The sequence below is a fragment of the Heliconius melpomene genome, chromosome 7 (assembly GCF_056956725.1).
Source record: "Heliconius melpomene rosina isolate 202511_hmr_F chromosome 7, ASM5695672v1, whole genome shotgun sequence".
Lineage (NCBI taxonomy): Eukaryota > Metazoa > Arthropoda > Insecta > Lepidoptera > Nymphalidae > Heliconius > Heliconius melpomene.
The window spans coordinates 2,886,378-2,905,976 of NC_140395.1; the positions used below are offsets into that span (position 1 = coordinate 2,886,378).

At 31.1% G+C, this 19,599-nt stretch overlaps 2 protein-coding genes across 5 annotated transcripts; one reads left to right on the forward strand and one right to left on the reverse strand.

The window, feature by feature from the left end:
- The first annotated feature begins 2,381 nt into the window (after positions 1 to 2,381).
- LOC146537320 (uncharacterized) lies at positions 2,382 to 6,105 on the forward strand. Of its 4 annotated transcripts, none has more exons than XM_085187598.1 (3): positions 2,520 to 2,741; positions 4,343 to 4,709; positions 5,977 to 6,105. In XM_085187598.1, exons 1-3 carry the CDS (start codon positions 2,661 to 2,663, stop codon positions 6,069 to 6,071), a joined length of 543 nt encoding a protein of 180 aa, XP_085043724.1. In that variant the 5' UTR covers positions 2,520 to 2,660; the 3' UTR covers positions 6,072 to 6,105. The 4 variants fall into 4 exon arrangements, with proteins under 4 accessions (XP_085043727.1, XP_085043724.1, XP_085043726.1 ...); XM_085187600.1 differs by lacking the exon at positions 2,520 to 2,741 and adding an exon at positions 3,349 to 3,487; XM_085187599.1 differs by lacking the exon at positions 2,520 to 2,741 and adding an exon at positions 3,901 to 4,011.
- A 3,649-nt stretch (positions 6,106 to 9,754) lies between these two features.
- LOC146537321 (putative ATP-dependent RNA helicase TDRD12) lies at positions 9,755 to 18,396 on the reverse strand. Its single transcript, XM_085187814.1, has 5 exons — positions 18,292 to 18,396; positions 17,821 to 18,211; positions 16,786 to 17,513; positions 15,789 to 15,890; positions 9,755 to 15,515 (listed from the first exon to the last, which is right to left on the reverse strand). The coding sequence occupies exons 2-5, from the start codon at positions 18,087 to 18,089 to the stop codon at positions 11,098 to 11,100; spliced, it is 5,517 nt and encodes a 1,838-aa protein (XP_085043940.1). The 5' UTR covers positions 18,090 to 18,211; positions 18,292 to 18,396; the 3' UTR covers positions 9,755 to 11,097.
- Between the last annotated feature and the right edge of the window lie 1,203 nt (positions 18,397 to 19,599).

Consider the following 19,599-nt stretch of genomic DNA (forward strand, 5'->3'; position numbering starts at 1 on the left):
TATGTTCTAAAAAATATGAGTACATAACCTATACTGCTAATTGTTAAACCTAAATGTTGAAAAAAGAAAACTGTCATTGAAATTGACATTTACCTTAGGACTTTGACATTTGTTTTGTTATCGTCAAACAAAAACGCCGAAAAATCGCGTTTTTACGATGAAAATGTCTTAAATTAATAAACTTGATCTCTTTAACGATCTGAATCGTATCATAGAAATAATTTATACAGTATTTTATTGAATTAATATATAGTTTTTATCAAAATGGTGGATTTGAGCGGTGGTCACGACGGGCCCCTCGAGCATGCATTTTCCAATTCAGTATTCATAGTTCCTGGTATTGTTGTCGTCAGTTTAACAGGTATATATTGAAGCTTATATTTGATTATTTTTTTAGTCCCCTACTTTTTATTTTTAGTTCAAAAGTTATGAGAAAAATGACAATATGGTTAAAGCTTAAACTATTAAATGGATTCTTCTTCCTGGCATTAATCCCGGCTAATGCCAGGGTCTGCTCTTCCTACTCACCCTACTCCACTTTGTACAGTCTTTACCGTCCTCGGTGGTCAGACCATTGGCTCTCATGTCCTACATCACGACATCCAACCAGCGCTTCCTTGGGCGTCCGGGAAGTCTTACTCCAGGGACTGATATTGCAAGGCACTTGCATTCGACATAGTTCTTAGGTCGGAGAGTAACATGGCCTACATAATAAAGTAATATAATAAAAATTAATGAGGCCAATTGTGGCACAGTGTGATAAGTGTGCAACTGAAAACGCAACAGGTTGTGGGTTCGATTCCCACTGGCAGAAATGTAGTATTTTCATTTTCTCTCTCTGGCAATGAAATCTCAGCAAAGACTGGCATTGAATACTGCCACTTAACACACAGTGAATATGGCAGAAAGCTCTTATTTATTATTGATCACTCTGCCTACCTTGCTATGTGCCGGTAGGCAGAGATACCGAGAGAGAGAGAGAGAGAGAGATAAAAAATCTTTTATTGCACATATTAAGCCTAATGTTGAGTCTTGTTGGCATTAACAAGCATGACACACAACATCTCAATTTCAAGCAGAATGTAGAGATTTGAGTGTCTTGACACTAAGACTTCTCTACCTACCATGCTAGGCAGGCTAAGAAAGTAACAAAAATATCACTTATAGTCATGCAGTTAAGTTATTACCATAATAAATATCTTTATTTAACTATTGTACTAATTTAAATTATGCAAAAATATGTTGCATATTCTAATTAGCTTTGTCATACTTGTTTCAAGTGTTATTATAATAAGTTGTTATTGTGTGGCCCAAGTTATGTGCATGTTGGTATTTTTATAAATGTATTTTTTATTAAAAAAAATTACAAATAAGAATATGATCCTCCATTTTTTCATTCCTTTAATTTTTTCTTTATTTCCATATTGTGATTTTTCGTTTTCACGGTGGTCTGGGCCAATTCAGTTTCATAAAGAGTATTCAGCTCAACAACTATATTAGCCATATCTATTTCTAAATTTACGCTCGATAAAGAACATTTCGATAACATGAAAATACCTATGCCAGAATTTGTTTGTTTCTTATTTCAATATTACAGTATAATTTACACGAAATCTTAAAAAAAGAAAGCGGTATCTTTCTTTTCATACGAGTTTTATTTGCATTTTTTTTCCGTCTGTCTCAGGAATACATGGAGATATCAAGCTAAAATTGAAATTAAACACTCAGGTTTAAGAAGAAAAATATAAAAATTGCATGTTTATAAGTCAATGCAATCAGAAGATACAATACATTATCTATACTATCTATACTTCTATACTAATATAATAAAGCGGAAGAGTTTGTTTGTTTGTTTGAACGCTAAGATCTCTGGATCTACTGGATCGATTTACTTTGTATTTGTTTAGTATGAAAGCTGCATTCTTCAGAAGTGCTATAAGCTATATAACATTACATTACACATATGTACTAATAAATTAAAATACTTTCTAATTTGACATGCAATTTATTCTGCCATGTTAATAACAACCGTCGTCGCTACGCGACCGCGTTCGTTACCGCGTCATTTTGATATTCATCCTTATGAAAATAAATATAATAGTCACTTTTAGCATATCATCTAGATTGAAATTATATTTCTATAGAAATTATATTCTTATATTTCAAGCAGGCGTAGCCGCGTCCGGGTCCGCTAGTAAAAATATAAAATCTATGCTCTGTTTGTTAAGCTACAGTTATGAAATTGGTATGGAATCTTTTGTGCCCGAGTCGTAAATTTTTCCAGTTTTTTTGTTTAAAAAATAAAAGTCTCAAGAAAGAGTTAAAAAGATAAGTCTCTATCTCCTATAAATTGACCCAATCAGTCTTTCCAACGTGGATCCAACGTGTCGATGATATATCACTTTAGATAACCCGCGCAACAAGCAGTTGTTGTTTATCGTCAATCTGTCCGAAACTAACTGTTAAAATGGCGGAATTTGACACCGAAAATCTCCAAAACATGGATGTATTAAAAAATGATGAACATTTGAAGAAACTTGAGGAATTTATGAACGCCGATCCAAATTATGTGCCTTCGAATAAAGAATTGTTAGATATGCTCAATTCGGCCGAAATGGATGAAGATATGAGGCAAAGTCTTAAGAGTATGCTTGCTGGGGATGTCCCACAATTTTTCGGTGGAACAGGCAGCGGTACAACTTTGGCAATCTTGTTCGTTGTTATCATCTTTTCTATTATCTGTGAGTAATTTTGGGTTTTTTTTTTCAATAGAAGCATTTTTCTTATCTACTTTGGAAAAAATGGAGCTCAATGAGATATTGTGTGGCGAAAATCCTAGAGCGCGACGGCTACTTCATGTTATATTGAAAATTTATATGGTCCTAATTCTTCAGCAGAAAATGGAGTGTATTGACACTACGTTCTCATTACTACACTGTATGGGACGGGATATTTGAAACTGAAAATCAAATATTTTCCATTACTTATGTTCTTTTAACAATATGGTAACTTTAGTATAACGTAAACAGTTATCGCTTTATTCAATGTTTCTGTCGCTACATTAGATATTTTCTGTTTTTTTTTTGTATTTATTGAAATTATAACATGGCAACAGAACTCTTGTTTTAAGGGTACCGTACCTCATAGAATCGTACTGTGGGTTTGTGTGTGAATACCATTTTCTTTAAAACGCTCTTCAGTATTATTTAATAATAATTTTGTTTTACTTTAAAATTTCTCCGCAATGTCAATATGGGTCAGATATCAGCTTATCCAATAATTTAATTTATATAACTCAATGATATCTACATACATACGAGTATATAATCGGTGCGACGTGTCCTCTCCTTAGTCGCGTTACTATTGATAACGTATGTCTTTAATTATGTATTGTGATAGGAATTTATAATTTTTATTGTATATAACATTTGCTGGGAAGATTTGATTGTTTGAAATAATTTTGTTTGCTAAGATAAATGTACATAAGGTACGTATTCAGTGCCCTGATTACGCAAGTGGCCACAAATGACCTGTAAGCAGCTAAAATCTGTAAAAATTCTCCCCACCAGCCATTTTTGCTCGCATTTCTTCTGGAGCGAGCCGCTCTAGCCCCTTCACATCCGGAGACGGCGCAAAAGCAATTCCAGATCAATAGCTCTGAGTAGTAGAATGTAGTCCATAGAAAAAGACGTATTACAATGAAATAATTGTTAATTACCATCTAGATCCCAACTTTTGTGTGTGGCCATGGCTCAAGGGCCCTCGGGTAGAAAATTTCCAAATTTCAAACTTTAACTCAAAAGTTAACTCCCAAACGCAACTACTGACTCGTCAACCGTATTTATTATTTATGGATATAAAACAAAAAAAACATACAAATAGTCAATTAACATATATATACGTACAGGTGTTGTTGCTATCATATCACGTTCTGTGATAGGCCGCCGAAATATACTTGTGATAGTAGTCTCGACAGTTAGTTTATCTAAAGGTGTTGATTTATAACGTGCGGTGAGCTTAATATTGTTGTTTTTTTTTTATTTGATTCTATTTTATTTTTTATTATAATAGAGGAAAAATAGTAATATCTAAGTCTTTTTTTTAGTATCTACTTGATGTATAAAATAAAGCTTAGTGTTTAATTTTCTTAACTAAAATTAATAATAAATAGTATAAATTTAATATAAATAGTAAAAAAGATCGGGTTTCTTTTTCGGAAATTTATGTTTCATTAAATCTGTGGTTAGTGTGGTTTGAGCTTGTAAAAAATTTTAGATTTTTTAATACCAATACGTATGATTTTTCAGTATCAAATATTAAATTATTTTATTTTTTAATAAAGAAAATGGTAGACGTCGACGTTGGCGCGAACATAGGCAGTGCTATCAAAGAGCAACTGTCTCAATCAGTTAAAAATGTAGACGTATTGGCTTTGCTTCAAAAAATGGTGGCAACTACAACCCAGGACGAACATTCAGAGGACATTAGGCAGAAACTACAAGGGGTTCTAGCTAAATACAATGATCTAACAGAAAATGAAAAAGAAGAGTTTGTTAGACAAGTTAAAGACGTACTTGCAGCTAAGTTGGCGATGAAATTGAAAGATGTGCCGTTAGACTTAAGCGGGGTTGAGGACGCCATTAAGGATGCTGTCAAATCGCAATTGTATTTTACTGGAGGCGCCATTATTTTGTTTATTATTGTTTTGGGTAGGTTTTACTTTTTTAGGTGTTTTTTTTTGTTTTAAATTTGTGGCATTTTGTTTTTTTTGTGATTGACGATCGAGGAGTCTAAAATTATTGTAGGTCCCCGGGGGAAATTCCCGATAAATCTTCATTGCGCGATAAATTTTCATAACAAATGTAGCACAAACGATGCATAAACGCTTCCTTCTTTTGATTGCGTTGACTTAAAAGCTTATTTTTTTCTGGGACCGCAGTCGTGGATATTTTTTATTAACTTCAGCTTGATACCTCCACAAATCTAGAGAACAGTGGTCTCTCCAGACGTACGAACAAATGTTCTGTTCTCTTTTTTTCAGTAGTACAAAACCCTAAAAAAGCAAGTTACCTCCAATTTGAATTAATACATGGGAAACGTATTACTATCACATTTTATTCTTTGTTATAAACTTCTTATTGTAATAAATGAGCTGTAATTTAATACCTAAGTTGCTAATTGCAACATAACTAAAACAATTATTGATAAAATAACTTCTTATCAACGTCAAAAATATTATCAAATTAGTTGATTATTTATATTATCAATTTTGTTACACTATAGTTCATAATCAAGATTAATTTAGCAACTATAACTCCAGCATTTATATTAAGACGATAGTACGTTTTAGATAAAGTTTTATTTATAAAAAACAATATAAAGTTTTGAGGCAAACTCGCAATGCCTCCAGAATTCGGCGGAAAATGGAGCAAGGATGTGTCTTAATGAAAACGAAGAAATAAGAAGCCATATATGTAGGAAATATTATAAGCGGAGAGTGAAGAACTAATTGGTATATTAAATGCTTAGCCCATATAACGCAGGCAATGGGAAAAGATAAAATGTATTTTTTTTTAGTTTCATAGTACCTCGCACATAGTAGGGCAGTTTAGGGAGAACCACCCATGTCATGATATTAGACATTCCGTTTTCTTCCTTCCGTCCAAATTGAAGACGTTGTACCGTAATCCGGAGAATCTTAAGCTATGCTAAAGCCAGAGCCTCTTGCCAGAGGAAGTGGGAAAGGAAAAAGGAAATAAATTAAATACAAATTTTATGAGAAGTAAACTCACAACCATTCGTTTATTCTTAGATTTTCCATTGAAAAGAAAATTAAAGGAATTATGAATATATACAAAAATCATGTCAATTTTTTTAATGTATTAAAAAACCGCGCGTTTAACACTACTTCATGATAAATTATAGTCTAGTATTTATAACAAAAATAAAGAAATACAATTATTTTTTTTATTACAGTATTCTTCGGCTACAAACTATACAAATCGATAAAGGACAAAGAGAAGAAACGAGAAGAGAAAAAGAAGTTAAAGCAAATGAAGAAGAAGAAGTAAATGTTTATACGATACCTACGATGTATTTGAGAAGTTATTCTATAACGGGAATTACCTGTATAGTTATATAAATTTATACCTATTTACCTGTTTTTATCCAGATACCAAGAAGTTTTGACTATTTTTGACTGTATTTTAATATATATGTTTAATTCTGAAAAAAAATATTTTTAACATTTTTATTTTAGGAATTTTCCTGTTTCTACAAATATTTACTTTTTATAAATTGTTACAATATCTATATTTTTAAATATTCTGTATAAATATTATGAATTAGAATAATTTTTCAGATATTATCAAAACATGACTGAAAATCTAAATTAAGTGAAACCTATTTATTGTGTTGTTAATTGACGTTTTTATTATCTGTTAACTTTTATTTCACATATTTTTTTATCTCAAAGATACATTCCAAATATATTTTTAAATATTAAAGATTTTTCTTTGTTAATTATATTAGATTTATGGCAAGATCTTTTTGTATTTTAGAAGGATATATTTTAATAAACAAATTTGCGTCTTTAAGAAATTATAATTTGCTATATTTATTCAACTTGCATTTACAATTTTATTCAAAATTAAATATTTCTATCGATTATAAATATCGATTTCGTAGATTATTAAGTATCATAATTAATGTGTCATTTTAAAAATTATATTTAATCTGTTTTTATTTGGTTTAAAAGTTACTTAAAACTTAATATTTCCATTTAAAAATAGCCTGAAATGACTAGAATTGATTTAGAACTTATAATATTTAATATGAATGACTGTGACTCATATTTTATTTTCAAATTAATGTATAAGATTTATTATATGAAATTCCATTACATATTAATCTCCAGAAATTTTAACATTTACTTATATAAGTATAATTCAAATATCTTGTCTTCAAAGTTAATTTAAATTTAATACTATATCTTTTATAAGTTCTAATCATTTTAATATAAATAAAATTTTCGAAGACCAGGCGAAGTTACATATTAAAATCTAAATTAACTTTAGTTTGTGCATTGGGTGTTGTCTAATTGATCCCAACTCGACATAATAAATCATTTTGTGTTTGAGACCCTCCTAGGTCTCCTTCGGAGGCTATGAACTGAGATAACCGGTAAATTCCCTACTGACTGTGGCCAATAGAGTAGAAGAGGCATCGGGACTGTGGACGTAGGAATGAAGGAAAGGTGGTCCATGCCAATCTCAGAATTTGTATCGATAAAGTAAGACTGAAAAATAAAAACCCTAATACAAAAAAATCAGTTCAAAGCGAACGAAACTTTACCAATTCTTTTTACTAAATTCAATTTTCTAATTTGGATTTTGAAAAATAATAAACACCAATAGTCTAATCTCAGTACGGTGTAACCGTTATCGAACATTGATAATAAATATATGCCAAATGTAATTTTTTTTCTCATTCGTTATATTAATAGCTGTATGTATATTGTAAATACCTACATTCCGTGTGATTGTTATGTTTAAATATATGTTTATTTACAATTTTGTCTTTATTTGTGAAAAGCTTCTTATGATTCCTTCATATAAAATTAAATAAACTTAAACAATTAAATATATAGCTAGGAATGTCTCGGTGTACGAGCGGTGTCGGTACCCATCGCTGCCATTCCCACGTACACGACGTACAACCTCATACGCAGGAATCTCTTCAATTTTAGGAGCAATTAATTTTATAACTATTATTATTAACACACAAATTAATTATATAATTTTATCAACCTATGTTCTAAAAACATAGAAGATAGGTTGTGCCTTTAAAATGTACATTACGAAATGAAATAAAAATTAATAATTGAAAAAAAGGGACATAATATTAGCCCATCTGTATAATTTTTCTTGTATTTAAAATATCCTAGTGTAAAATCATACATCTTTGTGAAGTGTTTTTTAAATTATATAAAAACTCTCCTATATCTTGTTCTATTGCTTAAACTATAAAACAAGGACACACAGACGTGCATATATACAATAAAACAACCATTTTTAAAAAGTACACATTTATTATCTTACATTTTCGAAACTTTGAAAGCGGTTAAATCTTAAAAGTTTAAATCATCATAAAAAAAACAAAAGAAAACTTAAAAAATAATTAACAACCTCATTTTACACTTTAAGTGTTTAAAAGAGTCTTAATTCTATTTGACAATAATTTTTATATAAAGAATCATCATTATTAGGACACTAAGTTCCTGCGTTGAGGACCCCCGACGACACAGGGCACTTCAAAGTAATCTATTAACATTTTTTTTTTCTTTCCCGTACAATCTACCACATTGGCCCTGATATATTCGAAGAAGGCACTGGTTTTTTAACTAAACCATACTAAAACAACCGGTGGTAGTTTTTTGCTTATATGTATGTTCATTCGACGATTCAAAAGTGCTTATAACAGTCTATTTGAATAAAGTATATTATGATTTTTTTTAACTATATCAAATATTTTAACATCTATCTTTAATGTTCTCAGTCTTCTCAATACATTTCTTTTTTGCACCAGAAATATTGAAGTAATTAATATCCCACAACTATCGCGTGTACATTTAGACACTACTGTGTCACGATATATATGAAATTTAATACATTTTAATTGAAACTCTAAAACCATAATATTCATCGCTTATATTTTTAACCGACTTCTGTAAGAAAAGGAGGTTATCAATTCGACTGTATTTTGTATTATACATTTTTCGAAACTCAGAAGTATCGAACACTTTGCAATAATCTGTGGTCGCAGGTACATTTCAGGTCTAGATAAATGTACGCGGTTAAGCCGGTTAAAAAATTTCATTTAAAATGTATAAATATAGCTAAAAGAAAAAATCTTATTATTTCATATATACAGGGTGTCCCAGGAGTCAACGATAAAACGAAACCAGGTGATAGACCAAGTCGTGACAGTTATGAGAAAAATATAAAAAAAAATCTATGTCATGTATTTTTCATATTATATTGATTTTAAAAAATATCGGAAAAACCGCCACCCTGTGATGAAGGCAGTTCTGCTGAGAAGAGCCGGCAAGAAACTCAACAGTTGCTCTTTTTAAAGTCAATGGTATATTTTACTATTACATTAGCTGGCAGCTATCCTGCCTGACATTCAATAGACATTAATTCCATACATGTTTATCCTCTAAATATTCTTGAACAGTGTAATAAGCTTTACTTGTTAGAATTTTTTTTACAGATATTTTAAATTTTAAATATATAGCATAGCTGTCACGACTTGGTCTATCACCTGGTTTCGTTTTATCGTTGACTCCTGGGACACACTGTATATATGTGGGATAGTTTAGAGTTTTTATTTTTTATTTAACAAAGTTGTTTGTAAAATTTTTGTTATTTTCTACCACCGTTCCCACATATGTTTACAATATTAAAGATTAATTCAATAAAATAAACATTTTAATCTGTTATTCGATAACAGCAATCTTATAAACTAAAACAAATTCCTCATATAATGCATAATATCCACTTATTCTACCATAATTTGAGACATTATTGCAAAAAAAAATCAAAATAAAAAAAATCTCCAAGGAACAAGGAAAACAAAAATATAGAAAATGGCAAAAAAATAGGTATTTTCAGTGTTTGTGACTGGTGTACCACCAAATGTTTAGTTGGTCTTAGTAGTCTTAGATACACACATTTAAAATGTCACAACAAGTCTCCTACTGGGAATACACGAACACGAAATCGCGAGCAGAGCCCATATACTGGATATAAAGTAAATATTACTAATGATTTAGAAAAGATAACAAAAGGTAAGAACCAGAAGTTCGTAGCTATTAGACAAAATAATAAAACGTAAAGTTTAATAAAAATAAAAAATCATATTTTCGCCGAATTCTGGAGGTATTGCATGTTGAGTGGCAGAATATAACGCCGCCCTTTGAATCGATATCAGAGCGAAGAAATGGAAATATTCATTTTAAATGAATATTTCATTTCCTCAAGTGGGCATCAAATCCACAATCAGTTGGTCAGTCACACTGTGCCCCTGTGCCACGACTGGCCTCACGACTGATTCAAGGATACTCACGACGACCTCGATTAAAAAGTTTAACACATTTTAACCAAACAATGAAATTATTAAAAAGTAAAAAAACTTCTCAGATTATCCTATAGCTTTCTAATACCAAACTAATGCTACAACAACCTTACTACAATATCTAATTACTAAGCCTGTTTGTTTTACTTGGCACCGACTTCAAAATTATAAAATCTTTGTAAAATTATTTTTCACTTTTTAGTTCGTTGTTAGATGTCGGTTATTCTTTCGAGTTATAAATTAATTTTCAAATATCTATAACAAAACATTCTTCAGTACTATAACACTTATTAAGAATACTTTTTCAGATCGAGGCAGATGCTTGTATTTGGGCAAAATCACATATCGCTTGTCAATATTTCTTATATGTATCATCTAAATCATCTAATGTATATTTAAAAACATTCCAGTTACATTCTAAGCACACCTCGTAACTAGGTGAACGATTTGATTTTTAATACAATAATAAATGCAAAATCCCTATAAGTACTTAAAGGAAAAACGACTTTAAAATACCCTTAGAAGACCATTTAATATTAAATCCTACAATAACATAGCCTTACATATTTACAAAGATCCGTCTAGCGTAGTCAATTAAGTAATAATGTTAATAAAGTGCCTAATTAGGTTTTTTGTTCACTGATAGAGAGCATTGAAGACGACTCTCGCTCGGGTTAAAATGAGAGCAGAGATGACTAACTTTTTATCGTTGGCATACCCACTATTTTTTATAATTTCCTTAACCCTTCAAAAATCAGTGCAAGGAGACCAAAACAAGAGAGAATCTAGTGTTTTAGGGAGTTTTTGAAACTCTATGGTGACAGTCCTTCAAGTGCTTTCGAAAGAATTGTTACTGCATTTTTCAAGCAAAATAATTTGTGTTAATTTGTGTGTGTTTTCATGCCGATACCGAGAATACATGACAGACATTATTAATATTGAGATATTTTACTCTTCAGATCAACGATTTAGGTCATCCTGAAACTCATCGTCTTCAGAATCAGAATTTTCATCACGAGTTGTCTTAATATAATTTTCCAAGTCTTTAGTATTAATTTCATCTTCTTCCTCAGATGAAATGTCATCAGCGCTTACATCGTAAGTTATCCAATTTTTGATATGATCTCTAGTGAGTTCCAGCCATTTTATTTTATTAATTTTCTCTAATTTTACAGAAATAATTAGGCCTTTTTTATCTTGAGATGACTTCTCTTTGTAAATGACGCCATATAGTTCAATATCAAATTCGTATATCGAATTATTTAACTCGGCACTAAATTTAAGACCTTTGTCTTTAATTTGCAAGTCATATTTTTCAACGTCTATCAATATACTGACAAAAACTGTAGTTAAATTTTGTCGCCATATTAGTTTTGGTCGCTTTGTTATCTTATGTTGATCTATCGTTTCTGTTACATTTTGTTTCTCATTTTCCATTATTGGTCTGAAAGCTTCTTCCACATTTGATCTTTCGATCGTGAGTGGCAGTTGCCCTATAGGTATGTTTCTCACCAAAGGGGCAAAATTTTCAACTGTATCTGAGTCCAAGACCACATCCCATTTATCATCATCAGAATCATCCGAATTAACTAAAGGCATTGTTCTTATGGGTTTTTGTAACAATAACGTAGAAGAAGGTGGCATATCAATTGTGGTATCGTTTTTTACTGTCTTAATATCTGAAACTTCCATTTCCTTTATTTCATCATCAAATGTTTCAAAATATTGCGTTTCTTCTGTGTTTTTTAGAGCTAGGTCGAGGTCTATTAACAATTGATTGATTAACACTTCTTCGCCACTATCTGTATTTTTATCATATAAAACGACGCCATATTTAAAATCTCCAGTAAATTCAGGTGGCGTTTTTGTGAAATATTTTGTACGTAAAATTTTCACCTCACTGTTTTTACCCTCAAAACAGTAATCATAAAACCATTTATTAGTAGATTCTGTCCATTCACCACCCGGTGGTTGAACTCCTAATAATCTGCACTCGATAGCTTGGAAAGGTAATTTACTAATAATTTCTTTTGTTATCGGTAATAAATGGGAAATGGATATTTCCATCGAGTCACCTTGGTCTAAAAAGAAACATTTTACGCTTTCCTTGTTGATCTCTTCGATTCTAGCTCTCTCATAAGTAGCATCATCAGGATATTTAGCCAAAACTATTTCACCTTCTCGTAAATTAACGTAAGAATTATCAATATTCTCAACATATGCACTTATTGTGTCTAATAAAACTGCCATACAAGGTTCAAAGTCGACAAGTCTTGTAAAGAAATTGTCTGGATTTTTTGAAGCAGCAATATATACTCTGATAAAGTCATCACCATCCAAATTAGACCATTTACCTTGAGTATATTTTTCAAGCAAGGTTTGATTTGGTGTTTCTTCTATTATTTGCTCAACTTTGTCTTTATCACTTAACTTTTGAATATTTTTACCTTTATTATAAGCTACAAAAAGTTCTTCGTTATTACAACTCGTCATTTCTTCAGCCACGGACAAATTATCTGATAAGTCGTTGGATTCTAGGTTTTCTTCTATTTTTATATTTTCTTCAGTATCTTTACAGTTTGATTCAGATGGTACAGTAATTAATACGTTTGGAGCCATCCCACTTTTAATACATAACTCTTTTAAATGAGGTAACAGATTTTCATTTGGTATTGCATGATTTTTCAGTAATTCATGCTTAATATCATGCTTGACTACAACCTCATTTAAAGATGTTAAATCCTGACACACTTCTAAAGTATCAACGAAGATACAATTCCCAATTGTTAAAGCTATGTGCGCTCTCAGGTAGAGTTCATCTTCGCTATCAATAAGTTTCTTAATATGATCCTTGCCAAGGTCAGAAAACGTGATGTCATTTTCTTTCGGTGTTATATTGACAAGTTTTATTCGGGCAACGCGCGTCTCTATCGATTTCAGCTCATCAGGCAAATGGTAAAGATGAATATCCCTTGTAACTTCATACCATTCTTCGTCAATTAATTTAATGAGCACATTGTTTGGATTTCCTCTCGCATATGTGCTCAGAATTTTGACAACTTGGCACCTCACGTAAAGACTAGCATTGATTGCTACAGCGCATATATCACCTACATTAGGAAATCCGTGAAGCTGTCTATTCATTTCTTTGGAGTAATGCATACCCATTTTCAAAGAAAGCATGTTATAAGTTTGCGGGTATTTTGTCGAGTTTTCGTCACCAATATTAGATAAGATTCTTCCCGAGTATGATATTGCTGAGTGATAATGCAATAGTTTGAAAGTTACAAATCCCTTTTGAGGCAACCATTCTAAAGGTAAATCATATTCCTTCAGAATTGTATGCCGTTCATGACAATGGAAAACATCTGGACAATATCCTAGCATAAGTAAACTATCGCAAATCGGTACAAAATTTTTAGCTTTAAATTCATCTTTCTCCTTTACAATGTTTTCACAAATTTCCTCGAGGACGTCGGGGACGTCAGTACAACGTTTTATAAAATTAATAAGTTTAGGTAAATGTTCACAATTAGTTTCCTCCACAAAAATTTTGATTTTAACATCGCCACTGCAGTTTTTAAAAATCGTAGGATAATTATTGTTTAAAACCGAGAACCGTTTGCTAAACATCGAGAAGAGTTGTGGTAATGAGAAATGAACTAAGTTATGAGCGTCTATGACATTCATGTGTGTCAAATTGCCGTCGCAACAGATTAAAATAGGACCCACCAAAGGAACCTCACACTCGGACCACGAAACACTTAAATTATACAAATCATGCACTGTCATTTTATTATTTGTAGCATATATTATCTGTGATGGACTTTTTAAACTCGTTTCTAGCCATTCCACTTCGTGATCTGTAGCACATACTATTACAGTCTTTTTAGATTGATCAATACTTTGCAGAAACTCTTGCAAATAAGTCAATTTCAGTGATGGATCCTTTTTTATGAAACTAACTGAGACATCAGTCTTGGAATACATAACGCATTCTTGGAAGGCGCCGATACAAATCACCGTATCTGGTGCCTTTAAAGCCAAAGACTCCATAGAATTGCACCAAACGCGTGATGCGAGAATGTATTGGACGTTTAACTCCTTCTGCACCCGCCTTTTGAGCATTTCTTTAATTTTAAATTGAAAATATTTCACTTCGTTCGCGTAAATTTTAAACAATCTCTCACAATCATCCAAAACGAAAGTCGATAATCGTCTCAAATCTACACCAAAATCGGTTTTTTGGAGTAAATTGTATAAGAATACCGGTGTAGATATCAATAAATCACAGCCATTTAACAAAGTAGTGGTCACATGTAGTTCATCTACACCTGCATAGCAAGCAAGCACGCGATCTTCTAGCCCTAAGAATTGCTTTGCTATGTTTTCTACATATGATACTAATTTCGCCGTTGCACAAACTATTATCGAAATTGGTCCAGCACTATCAATAATAGGTGACGAATCACTAACTAAACGACAGACTGCTGGTAAATAACCAATCGTCTTTCCACTATTTAGTGGACTTATCATAAAAAGACTGTACCCTCTTAAAATAATCGGCCACGACACAGTCTGTAGCATCATCGGGTTATGAATTTTCATACGCTTCAAAACTTCATGTATATGTTTATTAAAGCAAACTTCTTGCAAATTTTGAATCGTTTGAATCCGACGTTTTATTTTAGTATGTACCATTAACACTGGCGATACTAATTTATCTACAAACACTGATATACTGGAATCGATATTTCTAAACGGATTCACATTATAATGTGTCTCCAATACCATCACTGTTTCACTTTCAACACTTTCACTTACATTGTCATTTTTCTTCTCATCTAATTGTACTGTTTTGTATTTAGCATTGATAGTTTTAATAACTTCATCGATATCTTCATCAGAATCCTTGTCAATCGATTTTTCAATTGATATATTAGAATTAGATGATGAGGTTGTTTTGGAATAATTTTCGAAGTTCTTCATTTTCATTTGTAAAACGGAATTTATCTTTTTTCTAGTCTTTATTGAGTCTGTTTTATGTTGAACATCTCTGGAAGTATCATTGATCGCTTTTTCTTTCCCAAAATTGACCTTTGCCAAAGAATTGTTGGGCATATGTTTATCTATTTTAGCATCTTCAATGTTATGTTCATTATTTAATACTAGATTTTCGTTAACTACCAAGTTTTTATATTCTTTAATACTATTGTTGTCAGGTACAAGAAAATCTGTTGATTTCAGTTCAATTTTAAACTTTTGACGATCAAGTTCAGGGGGTCCATAAGCTATTTGTTTTAAATTTACATGTTTTTTTGGTTTCTTTGTAATTACATTTCTAGATGGGTTTGGAGATTTTAATCTGAGTAAGTCAACTGCAAAAAAAATGTGAATATGAAGAAAACAAACTAATATTCATCAAAATAATGACTATCTTCTATATTTTGCTTCATTTGAGTTTAAGTTTAGTTAAATTTTTCAATTAATGGCAAGATAAAAGACATAAAAATAATACATTCTCAGTATTTAATGTTTTTACTCAAATCTTATAATGTCGCGACAGTAACGACAATCATTGTGTTGCTACGCCACGGCAATCTCGTATTAAAGAAAAATTGCACTTACAATAGATATTTATTGTGACTTACCATCTTCAAATGAATCACTGCTGCTCATATAAATCTGTTTATGATCCTCCGTTATTTGCTTTTTGTCTTCAAGTGATTTTCTGTAGGTTTCTCTTGATGATGCTGCACCAAAACCAAAATAATAATAAATAAATAATAAATCTTACTTACAATTTTACAAGTACTTATACACTATTAAAGTGAAGTAACTAAAGAAACAAAGTACTTTTGCATTTACACACTTACACAATTTAAGTATGAGGACTCTGGTTGCAGGTACAGTGTGTTCAAATCAACATGTTGTAACAAAGTTCTTTAATAAATGGACAATATAATTCTACAATTTCAATACATTCTACAAGTTCAATTTCAAAAAGTAGTTTCTAAGCTTAGTGGGCTCAACCAAACAAACACTTCAGCTAAATAACATTAATATATGTAGATATAGATATAGATTGTAATAAAAGTAGTCTGTCTGATCAGTCTGATTGTACACACATGGTTGTGAAATCAATCTTTACTTTGTGTACTGTTTATGTTCATAGCTAGGTAGGCAGAGGGAACCCTAGTGTTAACACATTCCTATTAAGATATTTCCATTCCTGAAGTCCTGGTGGCAGTGCATTTTGAGTGACACAACTTGTTGTTTATTTGTTTACAGTTTTGCCCCTGTACAACAATTGGTTTCATATTGTAGGCTAATGATAACATTAATTTTATGGTTTCTTTATTACATGAAATTTGTTTCCATCAATTATTTTGTAATATTTTAAAGAAAACAATTAAATTACCAAAAGAAAAAAAATTAAACTACTTTTAAACTTTAAACTACTAGCTAGGGATTTGTAATCTTACTTGAGAGAATGAATTATTTTGATTTCCTTGCTATAGTAGGAAGACTGCCATTCAATACACAATATCTGGAATATGGAGGAGGTTGTGGAGAACAGAGTATCTTAACACTAGGTTCCCTCTGCCTATCCTGGTATATTCAGAATATAATGTAAAGCTTACTCACATACAGAAAATGTTTCATCAGAATCATATTGTTGTAAACTTTTTACTGTTTCTTTTTCAAACTCATCTTGTTTTGTTTGTTGCAACAAATTATAAAGGTGCCTCCTTTTATTTAACATAGTATTATAGGAAGACATACTTTCTTGTTCAGAAACTTCACTTCTATCATCCTCTTTCCTTTTACTATGAGCATCTAAATATTTTCTAATGTTGTTCAAATTAATATGTTGATCATTTTGTAATTTATGTTCAGCCATTCTATATCTTATAGCACATACATTATCTAAATTTGATCTTTGTTTTATACCGCAACCGACCGAGTCTTCGTCAACTTCTTTACACAATTCAAAGTCTCTGGATTTATTTTCGAGTATTTTTTTTAACATTTGGTTGTTATGTTTCTCTACATTTGACACTGTTAGTAAGGAATCTAATTTTTGTGACAATTGAAACACTGAAGTTTGATCTTCAAGTGCCTTAGCCCGGTTATTATTTGAGTTTTGCTTCTTTAAATAACAATTTTCAATTTCTTTGATAATTTCTTGAGTTTTTATATTTGTTAGTTTAGTACTTAGGTTTCCACTACTGATTTTTTGATGGAATTCACTTGTATCTAAATATGCCAAATTTCTTTTTATGAGTAGTTTAGATAATGTTGTTACCTTGCCATTTTTACTTTTAATCATTACTTCTCCATATTTATGAATGTTGTCATTAAATATTGTTTGTCTAAAACAGTTATAAATAAAATGTTTTAACTAGTTATAATTATTTATTTAATCCGGTTAGCTAGTGATTACTAGCAACTGTGCTTACTTAAAAATTATTCCCAAATTATGCAAAACCTCTATAAACCTTATGTGGGTTTTGCATAAAATAATAATAACAAATATCCATCTGTATTTATAAAAGATTTATTTTATTCACTCATAAATAATATGTATTTTATGAAGGAAAATTTAATATTGATCTCAGACTCGAGTGATATATAAATATGGGCATTAGTAACACTTTAATTTGTATTTAGTATACTCACCTACGATCTATATAAGTTGGAGAAAACGACAATTGTGAATTTTCCTCACATATATCCCTCAATATCTTAGTTGATGCTGGAGTCCAAGTATCAGATTTTTTTATCATTAATTCATTGTATTCCACATCCATAGTATTTTCCAAAGGTAATATACCATACAGTCCAATTTGTTCATAGGTGAATTGATCACTAGGATTTGATACTTCGACATATATTAGATGAGGGTTGGTTATATGTACCACGTTTACAGGATACATGTCGAGCGACATGATGCCGATTTAATAGAATTACTTTCTTGTATATATTCCAAACCTTTATTAGTATAATAAAAGAGTAGTTGTAGGTTTTAAATTTAATGAAATAAGCAAAGGTATTTGATATGCTATTCTTGCTATATAAAAGATGAAATTTAAATTAATTTAAGATACTTTATATCTTTGAGAAATTGCTATACAAAGCAGAAATACTTACAAAATTATGTTTATACTACAAATTTCATTAATTTCAAATTTTGAATAGAAAATGGTACCTATGCTATTTGTAGTAAAGCATTATATTTTAAATTGTCAATGTTTACATTACAAACTCTAATTGTCTATAGTCTATACAAATATTTTAATTGTAAGTCAGTGTTGCCAGCGTCAAGAAAGCAAAATAAACAGTATTTATGAAACTTAAAAAACAGTAGAAAATAGCAAAGTACTACAATTCATTAAAAATAAAATAAGCGCTTTTACATTTATAAAGAAAATAAGATTAAAATGCAAATATCTGAGAAAAATATAAAAAAAATATTAAAATAATTAATTTTATCAACATTTTCAATTACGTGGCTTTCGAGGTTCACGTACTAAATTTTTTAGAGATACGTACCTAAAAAAAAAACTTAATCCTTATGAGGTCGTTGTGGCGCAGAGGCATAAGAGTGTGACTGTAACGTGATGGTTGTGGGTTCAATCCCCAATCGAGGAAACTAAATATTTACTTAAATTTATATTTCCGTTTCTTCGCTCTGGTATGGAGGCAAAAGTGCGGCGTTTGGTTCCGCCACTCAACACGCAATGCCTCCAGAATTAGGCGGAAAGTTGGGAACGGAGTATGTTAACACTATATTGCCTCTGCTTACCCTGCTGTATGAGATTTTAGTGATTCTTAAGGTTGTTTACTAATTTGCCACACGTTTTACAGCGGTGAGCAGCTTTTCCAAGGAGATGCGCCTCGCCTCTTGTTTTGACCTGTATGTAGGTAATACGTATGTATGATACATAATAAGACTGTACTGACTGTACTTCCAATAGTGAGCCAAATATAAATAAATTATTTACCTGATATGTTGAGCCAATTTATAAGTTGGTTCAACATGTCAGGGATTCATACCATTTTGCTTATGGGCTGAAAAATCTTAAGCTAGCTAACAAAAATACCTTGATCTACTTTACGTCCAGTCGCTCTTCACCACTATATACACATTAACGACTGCATTAGCATTGTCAAGCGGAAGCTAGAGAATTTGAATAGGTCTATAGAATATCTTGAATTACTAAAACACTACCTTACATATAGATTTTAATAGCAGCAGTAGCAGCAGATATATATGAACATGGAGGATTTCGAGGGGATGGCTCTTAGTTCTGTCCCTTTAATTATCATTAAGCACCTAGAGGACGAGCTTTGATAGATGAAATCTCTTTCTGATTTCTGTTCTGATTGTTCTGATTCAGAAGATGCCTGCTCCCCTCCAGCGTTGTAGGAAGACCAACAAGCCACTCCAAGTAGAAA